General features: G+C 45.6%; 2 protein-coding genes and 1 pseudogene across 2 annotated transcripts; all 3 read right to left on the reverse strand.

Annotated features, from left to right (window-relative positions):
- Positions 1-3071: 3071 nt before the first annotated feature.
- LOC123094885 (probable nicotianamine synthase 6) lies at positions 3072-4540 on the reverse strand. The gene has a single exon (XM_044516755.1). It carries the CDS (start codon positions 4469-4471, stop codon positions 3479-3481), a length of 993 nt encoding a protein of 330 aa, XP_044372690.1. The 5' UTR covers positions 4472-4540; the 3' UTR covers positions 3072-3478.
- Positions 4541-5377: 837 nt separating this feature from the next.
- LOC123092359 (probable glutamyl endopeptidase, chloroplastic) lies at positions 5378-12067 on the reverse strand (annotated as a pseudogene).
- Positions 12068-12629: 562 nt separating this feature from the next.
- LOC123092360 (uncharacterized) lies at positions 12630-15337 on the reverse strand. The gene is made up of 2 exons (XM_044514124.1): positions 15058-15337; positions 12630-13623 (listed from the first exon to the last, which is right to left on the reverse strand). The coding sequence occupies exons 1-2, from the start codon at positions 15128-15130 to the stop codon at positions 12923-12925; spliced, it is 774 nt and encodes a 257-aa protein (XP_044370059.1). The 5' UTR covers positions 15131-15337; the 3' UTR covers positions 12630-12922.
- Positions 15338-20549: the final 5212 nt, after the last annotated feature.

The raw sequence follows: 20549 nt of genomic DNA on the forward strand, positions 1-20549 counted from the left end.
TCTTCCTTGAGTGTGATCCTCGAGTGCTTTGGAAGACATTGTGTCATAGTGGATGTTCGCAATGTACTTGGGATGAATATGAGCGGCATACTTTTCCACCTTGCCGAAGGCATGGCTGGTGGAGCTCCCAAAACCTTGCAGCAGCTCATGCGCTCCTCGCATGGCCTTTGGGAATTGTTCCTTGAGGATGAAATTCTCCGCATGGGTAATAGATTTGAGGATGCCTCGTGCGCGAGCCCTAATGCTTCCCAGGGTTGGACGAAATTCTTCATTTGATCAAAGAGCTAATTTGAAGTAGCCCTGGCTTGTGGGAGCGGGAAGGGACCATGCACTTACGTGGGGTCGCCTCATTTGGCCCGGGCCATGAGTTAAGCGGGTTGGATTCTCCTGCGACCATCTTGATGGTTGGTTGTTTGAACTTTTCCGAGAAGTGTGCCGCCTTGATTTGTATCGCGCAAGGTTGTTCGTTAGCTCGGGCTTTCGTGAGTTTGCTTCCTTCTTCATAGGAATGGCTTTGAGAGAGATCTTGGCATTTCCTTGTGGCAAGCAAGTGCTCAATGATGACTTCTTCATGTAGTGGTATCCTTTGCATCGGCTCTGTCCGCCCTTGGGGGCGAACGATCCTTCATCCATGAAGGGGAATGTCTTCTGAGGGCATGCACCGCGTCAACTCTTCTTGTGCTTCTTCCGAGGTTTCCTCTTGGAAGGGGCCTAATTTGTTTGTGGCCTCTATGAGGAGGCGAGCAATCTTGAGGCATTCTCGGCCCGACAACGGTGATGGCGAGGCAGAGCCTCAAATGGGAGTCGATCCTTGGATCTTTGAGCGCAACCCTGACCGAGGCGCTTGGTAGAATGTCGCAGATGGTGTCAAAGGTGGATGCAGCTTCACATCCGAATGAAGCAATATCCCAGCCTCCTAGTGATTCCTTAGACCTCGTGTAGAGCACACCCCTGACAGGATGATCTCAGGGCCGCCCATTCTTCCCGGGCTTGTCGTGGGGCGAGACTCCCACCGTGGCCTTGTGGAAAGTCATGACATGTTATTTCTCAAACTAGGCCACACCCTCATCACGTCAGGATCCTGGATAAAATTGGTTATTCCTACAACAATAGGGTATAGAGTACTGATCAGTTCATTTGTAACGGCCACTTTTACTTAGTATGTATGTTGTTTTTTCGAAAAGGAGATAACTCCCAGCCTCTGCATTTTTTAAAAAAGGAGGATGACCCCCGGCCTCTGCATCTGGGAGATGCATACAACCACTTTATTGATTATTCTCAAGGACCTTACAAAGTATTACAATAATATACCTGAATCCGCCATCTTAACAACATATGCCACTACTCCTATCCAAATGATGCAGGGGTGCTACCTGGGCCATATACCCAGACTACTCACCTAATCCTATCATCAAAAGTCAGAAGCCCCAGGCAAGCCACATACCGGGTCTGGGGCATAAACTGGTCTGACGCACTCACATGTGTCGTCGCCGCCATCTTCCACAGGTCCGTCTTCAGAGCAGATATTGAGGCTTCTACCTTGTCAGGTCACTCCATCATCGACGCCACCTTGACGCCAGACAACAACCTCCACCTGCGCGAGTCCATCACCACGCATCGGGCGCCGAGTCTCCACTGCACCACGCCGCCGAGATCCGCCATCATCAATGTGAAGGATGAAGCACCGCTCCACCAAAAAAGGCGCCCGCAGGTCCCTCGATCCCGTGTACGCCTCCAAGAATGACGCCCCCAAGGAGGAAACGACACCAACGCGCCGCTGTCATCCGATCAACTGATCTAGGGTTTCCTCCGGAGGTAGCGGATAGAGGTCTAGAGCTTCTCCATGGCAATGCCTTCAAGAAGGTAATGACACAAAAGGGTGCCACCAACGCCGGTCTTGGCATCAAGCCGAGCACAAGGTTTTCACCCGGATCTGCTCGAAGAACCTCCATCACGTATTGTGTGCACGGGTCGCCGCCGATCTGAGCCGCCGCACATCGAGCAGGCCGCACCGGCCAGATCAGATCTGTCCGGAGGGCACAACCCGCATGGTGCCGACCCAACCACCAGGCCCTCCATGCCGCCACCGCCCAGCCTCTGCATTGAACGATGCACACAACAATCTTTATTAAATTATTCCACGGAGTTTGATAAGAACAATATAGATCAACCCAAAGCCACCTTTCTAGCGACCTATGTCGCTATAGCTACTAGCTTGATGATGTGCCCTGACCTTACCAACACACACCATCTTATCCGGTGGCCTCACCAAGCCACCCTACAACGAGCCGAGAACACCAACCGATTTAGAAAACCCTAAGTGCGCACCGCATGCGCACGCTCCAGAATCCACCGTCCCAACTTCAGAAGAGATCCATGAATTGACCTTGTCAGGCCCAACTACCTTCGACGCCACCGTAACGCCTGACAGCGCCACCATCATGTATATGTCCACAAACACACGTCCATCAATATGCGTATGTCGTACTAGTACATGAAGTGAACAATGCCGATGAGGTTCATCACGGCTGCAACATCAAACACTCCAATTTACATAATCATAGTGCCCGAGAAACGGTGATGGCTCGAACAGAAACCATGAAGTTGATCCCCTCATGAGGCCCGTCGAGCCATGGATGGATTCTGAGGTCAAAAGCAAACATGGGTCTTCTGTCAGAATTAGCGAGCAACTTGACAACTGCACAAATGTACTCGGTACTACATTGTATTGGCTAGTTAGTGTTTCTAGCCTTCTGCACTCTGTGTGGGCTGCTTTTTATGGTTTTCAGTTTGAGACTATGGACTTTGTATGCACATTTTGTTGCTTCGATAATAAGATGGCCGTATGCATCACTTTTGATGCAGAGGACGGGGAGTCCCCCCTTTTCAAAAAAAAAACATCGTACTACTCCCTCCGTTCCTAAATATTTGTCTTTTTAGAGATTACAAATGGACTACCACATACGGATGTATATAGACATATTTTAGAGTGCAGATTCACTCACTTTGCTCCATATATAGTCACTTGTTGAAATCTCTAGAAAGACAAATATTTTGGAACGGAGAGAGTATTTGTGAAGGAAAATCGTCTTATTCTCAACACTTACACCTACAACGACACATATTGTTTCTTGGCACATTATCCTGGTCTAGCCTGCCTTTCATAGACAAGTCTACAGGACATGCGCTTGTAAACATCACACTTACATTATTGGGTACAAACAACACATGACTTGAAATGCATAGATGATAGTAGTAGTAGTAAAACTACCACGTACGATTGCCTGCGATCAAGCAGCCACGTACGGACGATGACCACACACGCCCGCTCATTTTCATTACTCCCTTCGTCCGAAAATACTTGTCGTCAAAATAGACAAAAAAAAGATGTATCTAGACCTAAAATACATCTAGATACATCCTCTTTTGTCCATTTTGATGACAAGTATTTTCGGACGGAGGGAGTACGTCGCAACGATCAGAAGGCCACTTCGGCATTGGCGAACTCCTCTCTCTTTTGGGTCACGTCCGCCACCATCTCGCCGAACCTGCACGGCGGGCTCACCACCGGCACCGTGCCCCGCGCGTACTGTCCACCACGCCCGTTGCGGTGTTCATTGGCATGCATGTCCTTGGACTTCTGTGCGATGATGACGGAGTTCACCACGTCGTCGTCGGGGTGACACACGGCCAGCACCTCAAACCCGCCTCGGCCGATGTCCTGGGGATCGACGATCGGGTACAGGAACCCACGCGCCCCGTGCGCGCTGCGCACGACGAGGGCCGACCCGTCCGCCATGTGCGCGCCGAGGTGTGCGATCACCTTGGCCTTGTCCTCGGCGGCCATGCCCACGAGCGCGGCCAGGAAGACGACGTCGTACGCGGCGAGCTCGCCGGCAAGGTCCGCGACGTCAGCGGTGTGGAACGACATGCGGGCGCCCACTTCCTTGTCCGCGCGGAACAGCTTGCTCGCACGGTCGTTGGCCGCGCCACACAGGTCGTAGTTGTCAAACATGGTGTCGGGCAGGTGGCGGGCGGCGAGGACGTAGGAGCTGAACGGCAGCGGGCCGGAGCCGATGAACGCGACGCGGGCCGGGGCGATGCCGCCGGGCACGTAGCGCGCCAGGAGCTCGTACTCCAGCTTGCTGAGGTTGATGTAGTTGCTGTAGTAGGGGAAGATGGCGAGGTGGTGGAGCGGGTTGTCGAAGGCGGCGAGCATGTCGGAGTAGTGCGCCTCCAGCTTCCCCTCGGCCTCGGAGCAGAGGCGGATGAGGCCCTCCCGCATCTCCTGCGCCTCCGGGCCGAGCTTGGTCACGTCCACGGGGCTCGGGGGGACGCACGCGGTGACCAGGTCGGTGAAGAGCGCGTCGACGTCGGGGGATGGGCTGAGGGACGGCAGCTTGGCGATGGCGGCGTGGAGGCCGGTGATCTTGTGGACCAGGGCGTCGACCTCCTTGTTCTGGGCATCCATTTTACCTGGTACCTGACGAGTAGAGTACTTGATGAACTCTGAGGCACAGGAGTGGAGTGGAGTGGTGGGTCGGGCTGCTTTGGTGAGCTATGGAACGAGGAGCACGGGGTATATGTAGCTGCCGTCTAGAGCACTCATCGATGGAGCTGGCAAAGCTGTGCATGCATGCAAGCTTCACGCGTCCATGCCAATATGGCTGGTTTCATGCCTCTGCTGCTGTGGCGTGTTCACGTCCGGCTGTTGAAGTGGACAGCGTTAATTTTGTATGTATTTTTCCTCCAGATCGCTTTTTTTCTTTCGAATAAAGAGCGTGCACCAGCTGTTTTTTTTTTTTGGCTGATTACTACTACTGCGCATACATCCATTTTAGTATAAATAAAGTAATTTTGGACGGAGTGAGTATTGAGTGTTCTCGCACGTTTAGTTTGTCCAAAATAAAAGAGTGTCCACCAGCTGTTTTTGACCTGTTCACGGCCATTTAGTGTGTGTGAAATAAAGAGCGTGCCCATCAACTATTTTTGGACGAAGAGCGTACCATTTAGTTACTAAGCGTCCGAAAAATAAAGAGCATCCACCAGCTGTTTTTGGAACAGTGTCCGCCAACTGTTTTTAGATGTGTCTGCGGACGTTTAGTATGTCCGACGTTTTGTTTTAGGAACATGTCCGTGGACGTTTAGTGTGTAAGTTGCCCTTATGTATCAGATTTGGTGATCCGCATGAATTGCCCCTTATGTACTAGAGATTACATTTCATTTGGGTGTGTTCGATTTGATGATCCACGTCGGAGTTTCCCTTATGTACTAGAGATTAATTCGGATGTTTCCAATTTGGTGATTACGTTTCATTTGGACATGCTGCCGAGAACTTCACCGAAGAACAGCAGAATGAGCAGGACATGAACTTCACTGATTGCTTCAGTTCAGTAATCTCAAACGCCAACATATTAAGCTGTTCTCCATCATAAATTTATTTCCGCAGTCAAACAATAGAACACTGCACGCAGCGACTGTTTTGGTAATGGTACGCACTAGTCTACACCTGTACATTGTCGCTAAGTGTGGGTACAAAATTACAGTATCTTGGGCGTCCCCACCAACAGAATTACAGTTGAGAATTCAGCCAGGGCGCAAAATCCGACAATGTGAAGCTTTCCTTAACCCCCACCAATCTGTGGAACAATCACCTTCTGCGGAAATGCAGTCAAAATACAATGGCCATCCAGTCTTAAGCCTGGAAGAAGCACCGGTTCATACAAGTTCGGCAGCACATTTTATTTTCCTTTTGGCCTGTGCATGCTGTCCAGAGATGATTTTATTTCCCGTACATTTTAACAGTAGTTGATCTGAACGACACGAAAAGAATTCATCACTTTTTTTACTGAAGCATACATCGTAATAAACATACAAATGTTAACATGGACGGGATGCACACCTAACTGAGTGAGATGTTAATTCTATAATAAGCTACATGAAATAACAAGGTGCTGAAACTCGTTTGTTTAAATATGATTTGGCGTCGATAAGGAAATGGATGAGATGGTGAGTAAGCGACGAAATGGATTTTAGCATCATAAGAAAAGCAGCAATAAGAAGTTACCACAGAAGCGATCGTGGGATTGATGAGAATCCCTCGGAGCTTACACCTTCAGATGCTGCTCCACCACCACTGGCTGCCAATGTTTTACTTTCTCCATCAGCTGCTGTCTCTGAATCAGCCTTGCTAGTGCCGTTTACACAGTACTTCTGCAGCCACCTGTCAGACTCCCAAAGCACGTGCATAATGCTCTCCCTGGCAGAGTACCCATGGCTTTCAAAAGGAAGTATTACCAAACGAGACTGTACACCGTGACCCTTCAACGCATTGAAGAATCGGTCCGACTGTAATTGAAATATCAAGGTTAGGTGATACAAAACTATCCTCCAAATAAAACAGCTAATTACCTATACACCAGGAAATAAACAATCGTATGAACACTAGGACAAAACATCAACCCAGAACAATGCACAGATTTTCCTTCTCTCAAAAGACAGTGCATTTCAGGCAACGTTAACCCGAGTATTACTTTACTATGTAAGATGCAGGAGGTAGGTAGACAATTACATTTACGCAAAACCTGGAACAACAAATCAAATTTCTTAGGGTCTTGGTACAGTGTCTGTTTACATTATGCCTATCAATTTAGCAGCTTGGTCGATTATACAACTACTAGTGAGATTCCACATGAAAAACAAATATATTTGCAAGATAAACTATGCATACCTAAATGAATTTGTGATTAAAAGTATTCAAACAAAAGAGGTGGGAGCAGTAGTTCAAAGTCGACTGTTATCTTACAGTCACAGGTTAAAATTAAGTTGATGCTTAGGACTTCACCTGCATTGTCAGTGTTCCAGAATTGTTGTCTTGCTCCCCATGAATAAGTAATATTGGTCTCTTGATTTTGTTAGCCGACATGAAAGGGCTCATCTCCACATAGGTGTTAGTTGCCTCCCAAAGTGTTCTGTCCTCATTCTGCAGAATAATGCAGGTGGTTAAGAAAGACTGAAACGAAAAACTACACCAGATTGGCAGTTACCCATTCAGCATTAGTGTGTACCTGAAACCCAAATGGAGTTAACGTCCTGTTGTAAGCTCCAGAACGAGCAATTCCACAGCAGAAAAGATGAGGAGCATGAGCTAAGAGATTTGCTGTCATGAATGCACCATATGAATGACCGCCAACAGCTATTTTATCAGGATGGACCACCTAAAGAGAAGTGATAGAAGATATCATGCCAAACCCTTAGAAAGCACTACCCACAAAGGCTCACAAAAAGAATTACGAAATGCTCACCCCTCTCCTGACAACTTCCTCGACGGCAGCCTCTGCACTAGTTACTAGTTGTTCCACATAACTACAAAACAATTTGCATTCACAATAGAATTAGTTCCATGGCACAAGTGTGGTACAGTTGACAATCTCGGACATATAGAAGGAAATGCAATAGGGCAGAAATAGCAAAAACACCTGTCGTTTGCCTCTACATCACCTTCACCAACAATCGGGATTGTCGGACCTGAAAGAATAGCAAACCTGCAAACCAAAATGTGCTGGGTGAGACAATGTGCCAGAAAGAAAGATATTCGGAAGAAGTGCATCAAATTTTAACTTAGGCTAGATTTGGAGGTTAAGGGAGCGAATGAGGTTTTTGTCATGAGAAACAAGAATAGGAAATAAATGGCATGTGTTTTTTTCCTTGAATAGCAAGAAGAGAAATAATACCCTCTAGCCAACCAAAGAAGAGGAGATGTAGCACCAATCCCTGAAAACTCATTAGGGGAACCACGTACTTGTCCTGCAGCATCTTTGCTTTTAAACTCACCAGGGTATGACCAAACTAAACATGGCAAAGGTCCATCTTTTGATTGATCATAACCTGGAGGTAGATACAACTTTGCTGTAAGTTGAACCCCATCTTTGCGCTGGTACCTTATCATTTCCTTATACAATGAAGCAAGCTGGGGGTATGGGTGGGGAAAATTTGTAATCTGTACTTGCTTCTTTTCTGGCCAAATTTGTAGGTAATATTGTGTATTTTCTGTTTTTGATTCTTTTGATGTAAGTATCTTTAACTGATCAAGGGGAAGGTCCCCATCAATTTTGTCTGACATCAAGGCAACAACAGTTTCAAAGTATTTTTCCTTGTCACTTTCCCATATTCGCTCTTTACTTCCAGTATTTCTGCAAAAACAAAAATAAAGGCATCAGCTGGCATCTAGAATGCATGGCACTCCCTCTAAAGAAATATAAGAGCGTTTAGGTCACTACTTTAGTGATCTAAACGCTCTTATATATTTTTATGGAGGGAGTACAAAACAAATGAAATCATTAATGGATATGGACAATTGGACATACATATCAAACAAGTCAAGGAATGGAACGTTTCCTTCTGGTGTGGCACCCATTCCATTCAGCAAGAGGTAAGTACTTTCATCTTGTTTATTAACCTTTGCAATAACATATGTTCCCATGGCAGTTCTTCGCAGCATTGGTGAGCCAGGATCAGAGTACACATCTTCTGAAGATCTGTCAAATAAAATGCGCGGACTGACATCTTTCTTGTCTGGAGCAACCACCCATGTTCTTGTTTTCCGAGTTTTGTACCATGATTCATACACCAAAGCAAGAGATTCATCACACCAAGAGATTCCTCTGTACCAACAGAATGAAAGAAGAGAGAGAGTAAAGTGGGAATAATTAATTACTTGGCACACAAGATGAAAAAAAATGATAGGACGTTGTAAAAAGGATAGCTGATTTGGATTAGGACTTCCTGTGTACAATTTTATATGGATGATTATTTGAAATTTCCTGCTAGCAGTAATGCCCTATGTCAAAGCACAAAGCTTAACCATAACATCGTGCAGTGAAACAAAGATTTCCAGTCCTACTTGAGTAGACAAATAGAAGTTCAGAGAACATACCCATATCGGAGGTCAAGTTTATGTAGGATTTCTGGTTGTTCGCCATTTATGGGCTCAGCATTTTCCATGTAAACTATGTCACGTGGTGAAACTTCAACCTTTGCATCTCCACCATCTTGTGTCTCCACCCTAAGAAAAAGAAGGATAAACTAACCCAGTTAGAACAAGGAATAAGACATAAGCACACTGACATATTATATAAACTCCCTCCATATGACAAATAGGTGACGTTTTGGAGACTAACACGGTCTTCAAGATTGCCTTTGACCACTATTTTTTTTACTATATTATATGCACAAAACACAAGAAAATAATTATATTAAGAATATACTTGGTCTACGTATTCAGAACAATATTTGGTCAATTTTAAGTTTGACTTAAGACATGTCCAATACGCCACTTATTTGTGATATGGAGGAGTATTGACAAATAAAAGATGTTCTTGACCGTCCAAACTTGCACCATAGAGCAAAGCTTGTATACAGAAGATCTAATAGTTTGAATGATTTGCATGCATCAGGTATCCAGATTCTATTTTGAAGGTTCAAACGAAAAATTAATGTTTTGGGTGCTGTTCTGCGTACCAATACAAAGTTGAAGGTTTGTCTGGCCTCCAATAGATTGAACGTTTTCCCTTGCGCACGCTGCTCGTCGCAATTGGTATGTCCTCTGCAAGGGGCAAGTCACAAAGTTCCCTAATAAACTTACCATCTGCAGTCCATAATTCAACTCTCTTTGGAAACCTTCCACAGGGTACAATATAGGAATATGGACGGTGGATAGAAGAAAGCATCAAATATTTGTCATCTGGTGATGGATCAATGGATGTGTATAGGAGGCCCCATTGGCTTCACAGTTCCATCCAAAGAGACCAACATGAGCTGTGAGGTTGCATAGTAATCAAATAAATCAGCATCATATTCATCTTTCAGAAGATCCTGGAATGTTCTCACTTGGACCACATTCTTTGTCTCATTAGACTGAATTTTTGGACCAGATGGAACTGATGGCTTCTGTGGTAGAGCTCCACGTGATACAGGGATAGTGCAGACTAACAAAGTAGAGTTATCAACCCATACAAAGCTGCAAAATAGTAGAAACAATTATTTGGAAGTAGGAATAGTAAATAGGAGGCATGGAATTATGAAGTTTATTACCTGTCAAAAATAGCATTCAAGTATATATCAGGAGATTTAAAAAGTGGCCGTGCTTCTCCAGATTCCATGTCCGCAATCCATACCCTTAGCTTGCTGATTTTGTTGTCCTCCTGTTTGGATAAGAATCTGTTATAGCTAATCAATGAGACATAACAACTATCCCTATTTCAAAGCCAATCCAACCAATTACCTCTTCAACTCGAACACTGAATGATAGATTACGACCGTCATGTGACCTAATTCACATTATTCAATACATGAAGTCAAGATTGATGTAATCCATTACAAATAAGTACCCATAAAATGATAGAAGTTACTTTGATACAAAAATCTGGAAATTTACCAGGTAACAAAATTAATCTTTGCTCCTTCAGGGTATCCATGGACCTCCTTCTCTGGGCCCAAAGTTCCATCATCCATTAGCTTATGGATACCTATTCCAGTGTAGGAAGACCTACAAATTAGGTTAATCAGATTTCCAATGATGACATGCTGTAAAGCGTAATAATGAACTTGTTAAAAAGTGAAACAGACTAATACGACAGAAATTTTGGGGAAAGCATGAACAGTACATACATTCGACTTCTAGTATTAGAATGGCCATCAATCCTCACACCAGCAAGTTTCTCCTCAGGCTTTGCGAGATCAGATAGTGGTGGAAGCGCTCGACGTTTGAGAAATAGAATCTTGTCTTTGCTTGGTGAGAACGACAAAACAGGAAGTGGTGGTGCATCAACTATGTCCTGTATTTCTTTGGGGGGAAGGCGGTAGCCCAATGAAAGATCTGCATGATACGCAAATACGTTTACTGTTCACTGTAGCAATAGTCTGCATTATACTTTCTGACAGTTAAACCCAGGACAAGGGCAGCACAAACAGCACTTTATGCAGAGATCTTCACAGTTCACACAAAAATACAGTGCCATTCAAAGAAAGCATTTACACCCCACCCACCCATCCCTAAGAATCATGTTTGTGTATCAACACCAATAATTAGGCAATGCTCCAGAACCCATACATTTAGATTTTACTCCTAGAAGTAAAGCTACTAAATTCTTTCCTTGACAAGCAAAAGCAACACTATCATAAACCTGTTGAAACAGTTCTAGGGTTATATGCATTCCTCATGTAAGCAGAACAAGAGAACTTGAGACATCAAATCACATGCTCTCTAAAAGAGTCTCTTATACTCACTCCGTCCGGAAATACTTGTCATCAAAATGAATAAAAGAGAATGTATCTAGACTTATTTTAGTTTTAGATACATCCCTTTTTGTCCATTTTGATGACAAGTATTTTCGGACGGAGGAAGTACTAAGCTAAACACAACATGATAAGGAGCAAAGGTCAGGCTAATCCATCTAGTCTAGCTTTAACAGTCGTATGAGGAGCAAGCCGAATCATGATAACTGAAGTGAGCTAGAGAGGGCATGTGATGCGATCTTTACCAGAACAAGCCAGATTAATCTAAATTATACACTACCAACCCATAAAGAGCAATCCAGTATACATATCATAACTGAAGACAACTAGTACTAGTATGTTTTCCAGGAACCGATCCAAGGGCAGAGCTCCAATCTCTCCCCCGCCAAAGCAGCCCAATCCACTAAACGACGCGAAGTAACAATCGAAAACAGCCAAGTGTCCAAGAAGAAAAAGCAAGCAGCACCGACCGTCGTCTTCCTGGCCCAAGCCGGACGCAGCCGCCCCCGCCGCCGCCGGCTGATTGGACTCCCCGGAGGCTGCGGCGGCGGCGATGTGGGACATCCTGGAGGCGGCGGAGCTCATGGCGGCCCGGCGAGGCAGGCGGAGCGGCCGCGGAAGACTAGAGGAGCGAAGGGGAGCGCGCAGAGGCGGGAGCGGGAGCGGGAGCAGGGCGAGTCGGAGGCAAGCCCTGTGGAGGATGGAAAGGGCGGACATGATTTCTCGGCCTCCCGCCCTGCTTCTTCTATACAGATACAGTACACGTAGTAGATAGCATAGAATAGTGCAGGACGGATGGTGGGATACCTTTTCTTTCTTTGGTGGACAAAAAGATATTTTGGCCCCTTTTTGAAAAATGTTTCTCTTAATAATGAAATATGAAAAATGTTGAATTGATTTTTGTGCTTTGATAATTTGAGGATCCTGGCCTTTTTGTCGGTTTGATAATTTGAGAATCTGCTAGTACAATTTGGGTTGGATTTCGACACAAAACTCCAGTCGCTAACTGGAATCTGCCCCGAGTGTACAAATCATCCTCTTTAATCGGAATGGAGTCATGCTATCGACATATCACGAAACTTTTGTGGAAGTTTACGTGGCCATGTCGGGTTGCTTGCGGCATGAGCTGACCTAACGGCGACAGTGGACAAATGAATTTTGGCTCCGGGATTCCCGTTTCTAAATATAAGCCCTTCTTCTAGAGATTTCAATACGAAGTATGGAATGGAGGGAGTAGTAGAGATTGGTTAAAGAGTTGTGAAGCAAACTGAAAATCGATCGTGCAACAAGTAAAACATACAGTAGAAAGGAGCTCATTCTGAAGATATTCTTGCTAAATGAAGGGGCATCTGCCCAACTATGTTAAATTAAATTATAAACGAACTGACAGACACATATACAGCAAATTCACTCTAGAGACCTGTTTCCCCAAGTATGCTAGTACAAGATACTCCCAGATGTGTTCTTTGTTGATGTTCAGCATGCAAACGTTTCTATTATACACAATCGCCATACAAGAATCACTTCCCCATCTAGACATGCAAAAAACAAGTTCAGTATAAGTGGTGCTTGCTTGCTGGCCTGCTGCCATCCCAGTGTAAGTCGGCTGATATCCAAGCTTCAAGTTTCAAAACAGGCTGAAACCCCCCGATTCCTCCTCCTGCGCCTCTTCTGGCGTCTCACTGTATGTTGGCTCATAAACTTCGCCACTTCTGTAGTTATCTGCATACTCTGAGCCCTCTTCTGAGTCATAATAAGATGATGATCGGTACTCCTCTGGACGGACAAACTCAAGCATGTAGTTCAACCCGTTGATGACATCGTAAACCATCAGTCCGATTCTTCCCCCAACCCAGCTGCCTAGCTGGCTTCCAACGAGATAGCCAAGCTTTCCCAGCCTCTCCTCGCCATGGAAACCACCCGCATAGGTTCCGAATAAGGTGCCCGTGCCCCGTAGAAATCCTTCAGTCATGCTTCCGCCAAAGTACATTGCCTCGAAGAAGTCCCAGCCAGAGGAAATTATCGGTCCCAATATCCTCTTCGCTTGACGAGCGGCCACCTTCGTCGCTTTTGCCCCGACCTTCTGAGCTTGCTTGGCTGCCTCAGCGGGACTCAGGCCTTCTATCACAGCATCAGCCAACGCTTTCTCGATGGCTCGCTGCCGCACGTTTTCCATGTGTGCGCTTCGGAGGTTGTTCACATACAGCTTCACCCCCTCCTTCCCCGCGCATGCAAGGCTGCCTGACCCCATATCAAAACAGTTCATGAGTGTGAACTCCCCACTCTTTGATGCAGCCTCCTTTCCGACAAGTTCCCTGCACTTCTCAGCTGCAGATTGCAAATTTTGATAAAGGTTAATTTACAAAGACATACATCCGGTTTACTTCTCCAAAATGAAATCATCAAATACTATCTAGGAGAAAATTTGGATGTCAAGAGCAATATCAATTCAATAGCATACCAAGTTAAACTATCAATGTGCCTTATTATATTCTTACAATGTCGCCATTTTCTACAATATCATGGCTTACCAATATGTCAACATAGCAACAGGGCAAGAGCTATCATTCCAAAAGAATGTAAGACTCATAGATCCAGTGATTGAAGGTTTAGTATGGAGATCTTTTATTTGTTAATTCTGAGAGGAACACATCAGCATGAGAACATAGCAAAAACGCTAGTAACCACACAAGATATATCAGCAGGAAAACTAGATGTCCACACTACATGATCCTCCAAATACCTGATACAATCCTTAGCTGCAAGTAAATGCACTACTTGTTACACTATCATGGGATGAAACCAAATCAACATCACAGTTACCGAATGGAAGCAAAAAAAAACTGCTACGATCCTGAGCTCCTTCACCAGCGCACAATTCTCCGACAGTTACAGAGCATTGCAAGTCACAGCATTTTTTAGCATAAGGGAATCAGTCTCCAGGGTGACTCTATCCATCCCAGCAAACTTACATGATGAATTGCATGCATGGCTTCGCCACCAATGCACTCCAAACATTTGCCAAGCCCCCTTAAACAGTATGCAGAAAAACTTGAGAAAGGAAAAACATGTGGGTAAATTGTGCATGTGCACTCATGGTATCGGACAGAATCACTGTTTCAGTTAAATACAATGATATAACTGACAAAAAAATTGCTACTCCAAGTTCTTCCGCATTCAAGCCCGAGACAGACAGACTGTTTGTGTTGCTGGGTTCATACATATAATGTGTTTTCATGAATGAGTCAATCAGTATGAATTATCATGCTAGACAGTGTTCAGTTGTCCTTATTTTTGTTCAGTTTAACCTTCTGAGGAGAGGCTAATCACCATCTTATAAGCAATTAAATAATCCTTAACAAGTCAGTACTGACTTCACTTCACGCGAAATCTGTGGCTTTCTGAATTAAGGCACTCATTCCTTCCTTGTGTCCACTACAAATTCCACCGCACACATGAACCCAGACCTACGAAGTATACGTCCAATTGACCGAGTCATTCGCTCTTCGTAGCCATTACCGTCGTCTAGAAACCCAAGATCAGAAGCATCCCACTCGAAACCAGCCAAATGCGCACCCACTTCTTCACTAGGAAACAGCCCCCACCACCCAAAATCGCCGAATCAAAGGCCGGAAGGCGCCATAAACTACACGTGCAAGCGCGCGCAGCGATCCGCCGCTCTACGAAGAAGTATTTGCCTGCTCGCTCGACGAACTGGTTAACATAATTGAAAAAAAACGGAGGGCGGATCGGGGAGCATGCCTGTCATGCTGAGGGCGAGCACGCCGGCGACGAAGAGCAGAAGCTGGACGCGCCGCTTCTGGATGTCGAGCATCTTCGCGGCCGCCCACGCTCGGCTCGGGCGCGCAGCAGACCAAGGATCTCTCCTCTCGTGGGAGGAGGAGGAGGAAGTGGGGAAGAAACGAATAATAACGAGAGAAAGGAATGGCAGGTTCCTTGGGAAGAAAAGAGAGAAAAAAGAACGGCCGCAGGGGTTCCATTCGCCGCTGCCGCGTGGCGATACGCGTTACCCCGAAGGAGGGGACACGGCGTTGGGTGGGTCCTCACGCCATGGGCTCAGTCGCCCGACTTGTTTGAATGGAATTCACAAAACTCTAGGTAGGTCATCTAGAGCTGCCTCAATGAATTTGAATTGACCGGAGTAGCAAAAATTTTATTTTGAGCTCATATTTCAGAAGCCACTGTTTCAAAGACTTCTTTAAAATAAGATGATAGCAAAGTATTGAAATCTTTTATCTCCATCTAAACTTTTTGACACTACTCACTTTTTTTTTTTGGTTTGTCACCGGCAAGTGGGTGTAGTATAGATTAAACTAGTCCAAGTATTAGAGCATGGCCAATGCATAGTCTCATGGTGATGCCCCACGTGTCATGTAGGATCGGCTGTCAAGGAAAGTAGGTTTGGATAGGGAAGCGGAATCCGCCGCACGAGGCAGGTGCTTGGGGGAAAAAAGTGTGATCAGATGTAAAAAGCTGAAAAGGTTGAAATGAAGAGTAGAGATGCATCGTATATACTATATCACGAAGCTCCCTAGAATTGGAGGCCTCACAATTAATTGAAGTCTCCAATTGAAATTTGGCCACCCAATTTTGACTTGGTCAACAATTTCTCAAAACTCTCTCATTTAATTTTTTTGTACAATACACTGGGCTTTCTAATTTTTAATCTTCACAGTTAATTAAGACTACAATTTAGAATTGAGTCACCTGATTTTGACTAGGTCAACAATTTCTCAAGGGGGTCTCCCATCTAATTATTTTTAATTCATTATGTTCCCTTATTTTAAAGCTCTTTCATTTGATTGAGGTATTCAATTTTGGATTTGTTTTACTGTTTTGATCAGACCAAAGATTTTTCAAATCAATCAGCAACAACCGGCCTATAAAAACATATCAATCCCTTGTAGACTCCCATCACCTAGAAAAATACACCACCATGTGATACTATAGCACGAATACAATACATGCAACCACTGATGAAAAAATATCCCCACATAAATATGGGTTGATTAGCGGATAGCACAGAATCACACCGCGAATTCCTACCAAATAACCGCATTATATATAAACATAAAACACGCTTCATCGCCTTCCCCCACCGGCCAAACTAAATGTTTCATTAGTTTCAAAATATATGGATTGTTAGTTCTTTGGAAAGTCAAATTTCTTTAACTCCCCGTGAGCTAGGTCTCCTCCCACCCTCCCCCTGCCGCTGCCGGCCTTCCTAGGCCCCTGCCGCCGCCGGCCGCCGGCCACCCCCGCCCCCTTCCCTCCCCCCTCCCTCCTCCCGGATCCGCCCCATGTCGCCTCCCTGGGAGGTGGCCGAGGCGGCGTGAGCTCCTCCACCTTCGCCCCCCCTTACCCCTTTCCTCCCTGCCGCCGCTGACGGGCGCCCCAAGCGCTTGGCCCGGTGGTGTCGGCGGCGGCAGGGCCTGCCTGTCCCCCCGCGCGCGGCTCCCTGCCCGGGGCATGGGGCGACGGCGGTGCTCCTCGGCTCGACGACGGCCCGGCGACCCGGCGGAAGTGGCCGGCGGCACGCGAGGTGGTGGTGCGGCCCCTTCGCGGCGAGACGGCGTGGTGGCGCGGGTTGGCTGGCGGCGCGCCCCCGGCCCAGATCTGGGCCCTGCGGGCCCCATATGGGTCCTAGCGAGCCGGTCCCCGGCGTGGCTTCGTCGTTGTCTGTGTGGTGAGGAGGAGGAGGAGCTCGGACGGGGGGCGGCGACGCCGACGGCGTGCCTGCTGCAGCGCGGTGGCGGGAGCTTTACGGGCATGAAGATCCCGGTCGGGCCTGTGGGCCCACAGCCCTGGTATGCTCCTCCTATTGTGTACGGTCGGCTATTGTCGTTGACGATGGAGGTTGTGCCCTCCCGCGTGCCGACGGTGCTGCGGCCCCTAGTCCCGACTCCTATTCCTTGTTGTGCAGACCTCATTTCGTGGTGAAGTGGTGAGACGATGTGGAGGCTTCTTGACCATGTTGGCGCAAGATGGTGGTCGGTTTGGTGGCAGGCTCTGGAGCATCCGAGGTGAAGGTTGGGATCGGGGAAAACCCCTGTCGGCCTGTCCGACACCGACGCGACGACGTCGATGGGTGCCGCCGGACCTTCCTGGAGGGCGTCGGGGGCAACCCTTCCTCTCGCCTCGTCGTGTATCGGGGGAAACCCTTGGCAGCAGCGTCATCATCGTCGCGGTCCTTTTTGGAGGTGTTGATGGGTATCGGTGCTTCGGAGCCTTGGAGCTTGGTGGGAGATCTTCGGTGGACGCAGTGGTCATGAAGCTTCTTCGTTTCCGTCGATCCACCATTGTCGGCATTCTTTTCTCTTGATGTTTCTCTTTCGTTTCTTTTGAGAGTGATTGTGCTGCTTACGCCCCAGCACCTATCCTTGGCTGTATCGGTTGGTTGCTTTGTAATACAAAGCGGGGGAACCCTTTTTCAGTGAAATTTCTTTAACTTTGACCAAGTTCAGAGTAAAAAATATCGACATCCACAATATTAAATAAAAAAATGAAAATCCATTTCATGATGAAGCTAATATCACCGTTTTGATATTATGAATGTTGATATATTTTTTTATAAATTTGATCAAATTTAAAGAGCTTAGACTTTTCAAAAAAGTAATACACCATATATTTTGAAATAGAGCAAGTAAAGAAATTTAAGAATCACAACAAATTCAACGGCGCGGCAAAGCGCGCCCAACCCTTCTAGTATAACACTATGCTCCCTAGTTTTAAAAGCGAACATTCAATTGAGGTCTCCAATTAAAATTGGATTACCCAATTTTGACCGAGTCAACAATTTCTCAACACTCTCTCGTTCAATTTTTTATACTATACACTATAACACTATGCTCCCTAGTTTCAAAGAGCCAACATTCAATTGAGGTCTTTAGTTGGAATTGGGTCACCGGATTTTGACAGAGTCAATAATTTCTCAACACTCTCGTTCAATTCTTTTATACCGCTGTAACACTAGACTCGCTAGTTTTAAAGAGCCAACATTAAATTGAGGTCTCCAACTGAAATTGGGTCACCCAATTTTGATAATCAACAATTTGTCAACACTCTCATTCAATTCTTTTATACTATACACTATGCTTTCTAATTTTGAAGGCCACACAATTAGTTGAAGTCTACAATTTACAATTGGATAACTTAATTTTGATCGGGTCAATAATTTCTCAAGGAGCTTTTTCATTCAATTCTTTTAATTCACTATGTTCCCTAATTTTGAAGTTATTTCATTCAATTGAGGTATTAAATTTTGAATTTGATCGTGCCAACAACCTTCCAAAACAATAAATAACAATAGGCGTACAAAAATATATCAATCCCGCACGCCCTTTCACCACCTTAAAAAAAGTGCTATCATGTGTGAGTGTAGCACCAATATAATACATGCAACCGTCGATGCAGAAATTCTCTCACATAAATATAGGTTAGTTAGCGGATAACACATAATCACACCACAAAAGACCCACCAAATCACCACATTATAAATAAATACACTACATCATCTCCCTCACCCGGCAAACTAAATATTCCATCAGTTCAAAATATAAGGGGTTTCAATTTTTTTGGAAAATCAAATTCTTAAGAGATTACTAAGTTCAGAGCGGAAAATATCGATATCCACAATATTAAACAAGAAAGTATGAAAATTCATTTCATGATGAATCTAATCATATCGATTTGATATTATGGTTTTTGATATATATTCTACAAATTTGATCAAACATAAAAGGTTTGTCTTTTTTAAAAAATAATACACTTCATATTTTAAAACAGAGTGGGTATTTTTTTTAAGAAATCTAAATACGCCGACGGCGTAGCAAAGCGCGCCCAATTCTTCTAGTATGTATTAAAGTTTCTTTTTTCTATTTCTTGATGAGCCCCACTAGTAGTAGCTTGCGTTGGGGAGAAAAAAAATCAATGTAGTTGCCTCAAGCTACTTCTTCTCACCATTGTACATGCCCTTAGTCATCCAACTTAGCAATTGTGACGATGAGGGCTTTCAATTCCCCAGTTGAAGGTACTGAATCCGAATAGATTAACCCTTAGGGGGAAGAAAAGTAGGATTGTATGTTCTGCCCTCTTAACGGAAAAACAAAAAATATCTTGTGATGGTTTTGAGTAGATGATGGACATATGTAGCAAAGAGGCGGCTAGGCGAGCTTTGAGCCACAGCGCACCCAGGGTCTAGGGCGTGTGGCCATGGAATGTGGGGCCCACAAGCCACCTGAGCCCATGTTCTAGCTCATGGGTATTTTCCCTCACAAAACCTTCATTTTTTCGGCTCTGTCAGCTTTCTGGCCCCTTCAATGCAACCTTGCAAGAAGATAAAGATGAAGTAGCCCCGTGAACATACATGGTAGATGAGCCTTCAACTTATTAAAATGTGATGCAAAATGCAGATATCAGCACATTCATATTCGTGAAGCCACTCATTGAAGAAAGCGGGATAGATGGTGTGGCGGGCGGCCCTAACTTCCCTAGCTATGAGTCCATAACACGATGTTGGCTCGACAACAGGTGGGATTCCACAAGCCTGGAGGACGGGAGCCTCGTCCTTTGACACCAGCCATGTCATGAGCTTCGAGGTCAGTCGTATCTCGTTGGCACAGTAGCTCCTCAAATATATGGAGCCCAATGGAACCACACGATTCCCTATGCCTGAGGAGGGTGGTGAGATGGCGGCATAGAAAAAGGCCGAGGGCAGATCTAGGGGAGGCCTAGAAAGAAATGAGTGTCTATACATGCCTTGGTGGTGGTTGTTTCATAGCCGCTAGCAACACGCGGTTAGATAGGCCTTGTGTGTCAGGACATCTCGACAGAAAACGGCGCAAGCGACGAGAAAAATGGCCGGCAACAACTGTGGGCACGTTGGACACACGATGGGCGCCATTAATGGGCGGGAAGCACGACTGCTAGAGTGGTACAAGCAACTTTATCATTGGCAGAGAGAGAAAGAAGCCCTCAAAGTTTGTGTTTGGATTTTGGACTGCACCAAAAACAGCGTCCCAATCCAGTTTCTGAATGAACTCCATAATTTTTAGAGGTAGACACGGGTATAGAGATTCTGTTAGGATGAGTTTTCTCACCTCTATCCTCCACAATGACGGTTATTATGAAGAGAAGGAGTGTATGGCGAATATGGCAGAGCTCTAAGGCAACTCGTGCTTGTCGTTGAATTCCTTCCATTTGATGCAATGCAGGCTGCTGCCACTCTCATCTAA

The sequence above is a fragment of the Triticum aestivum genome, chromosome 4B (genome assembly GCF_018294505.1).
Source record: "Triticum aestivum cultivar Chinese Spring chromosome 4B, IWGSC CS RefSeq v2.1, whole genome shotgun sequence".
NCBI classification, from domain to species: domain Eukaryota; kingdom Viridiplantae; phylum Streptophyta; class Magnoliopsida; order Poales; family Poaceae; genus Triticum; species Triticum aestivum.

What these genes read in the sequence shown, in the direction of transcription:
- LOC123094885 (XM_044516755.1), bottom strand. Translation starts at nt 4,471, where the DNA reads ATGGATGCCCAGAACAAGGAGGTCGACGCCCTGGTCCACAAGATCACC.
- LOC123092360 (XM_044514124.1), bottom strand. Translation starts at nt 15,130, where the DNA reads ATGCTCGACATCCAGAAGCGGCGCGTCCAGCTTCTGCTCTTCGTCGCC. An exon ending in GCTCGCCCTCAGCATGACAG is followed by an intron (nt 13,624 to 15,057) that starts GCATGCTCCCCG and finishes TGCAATCTGCAG; the next exon opens with CTGAGAAGTGCAGGGAACTT.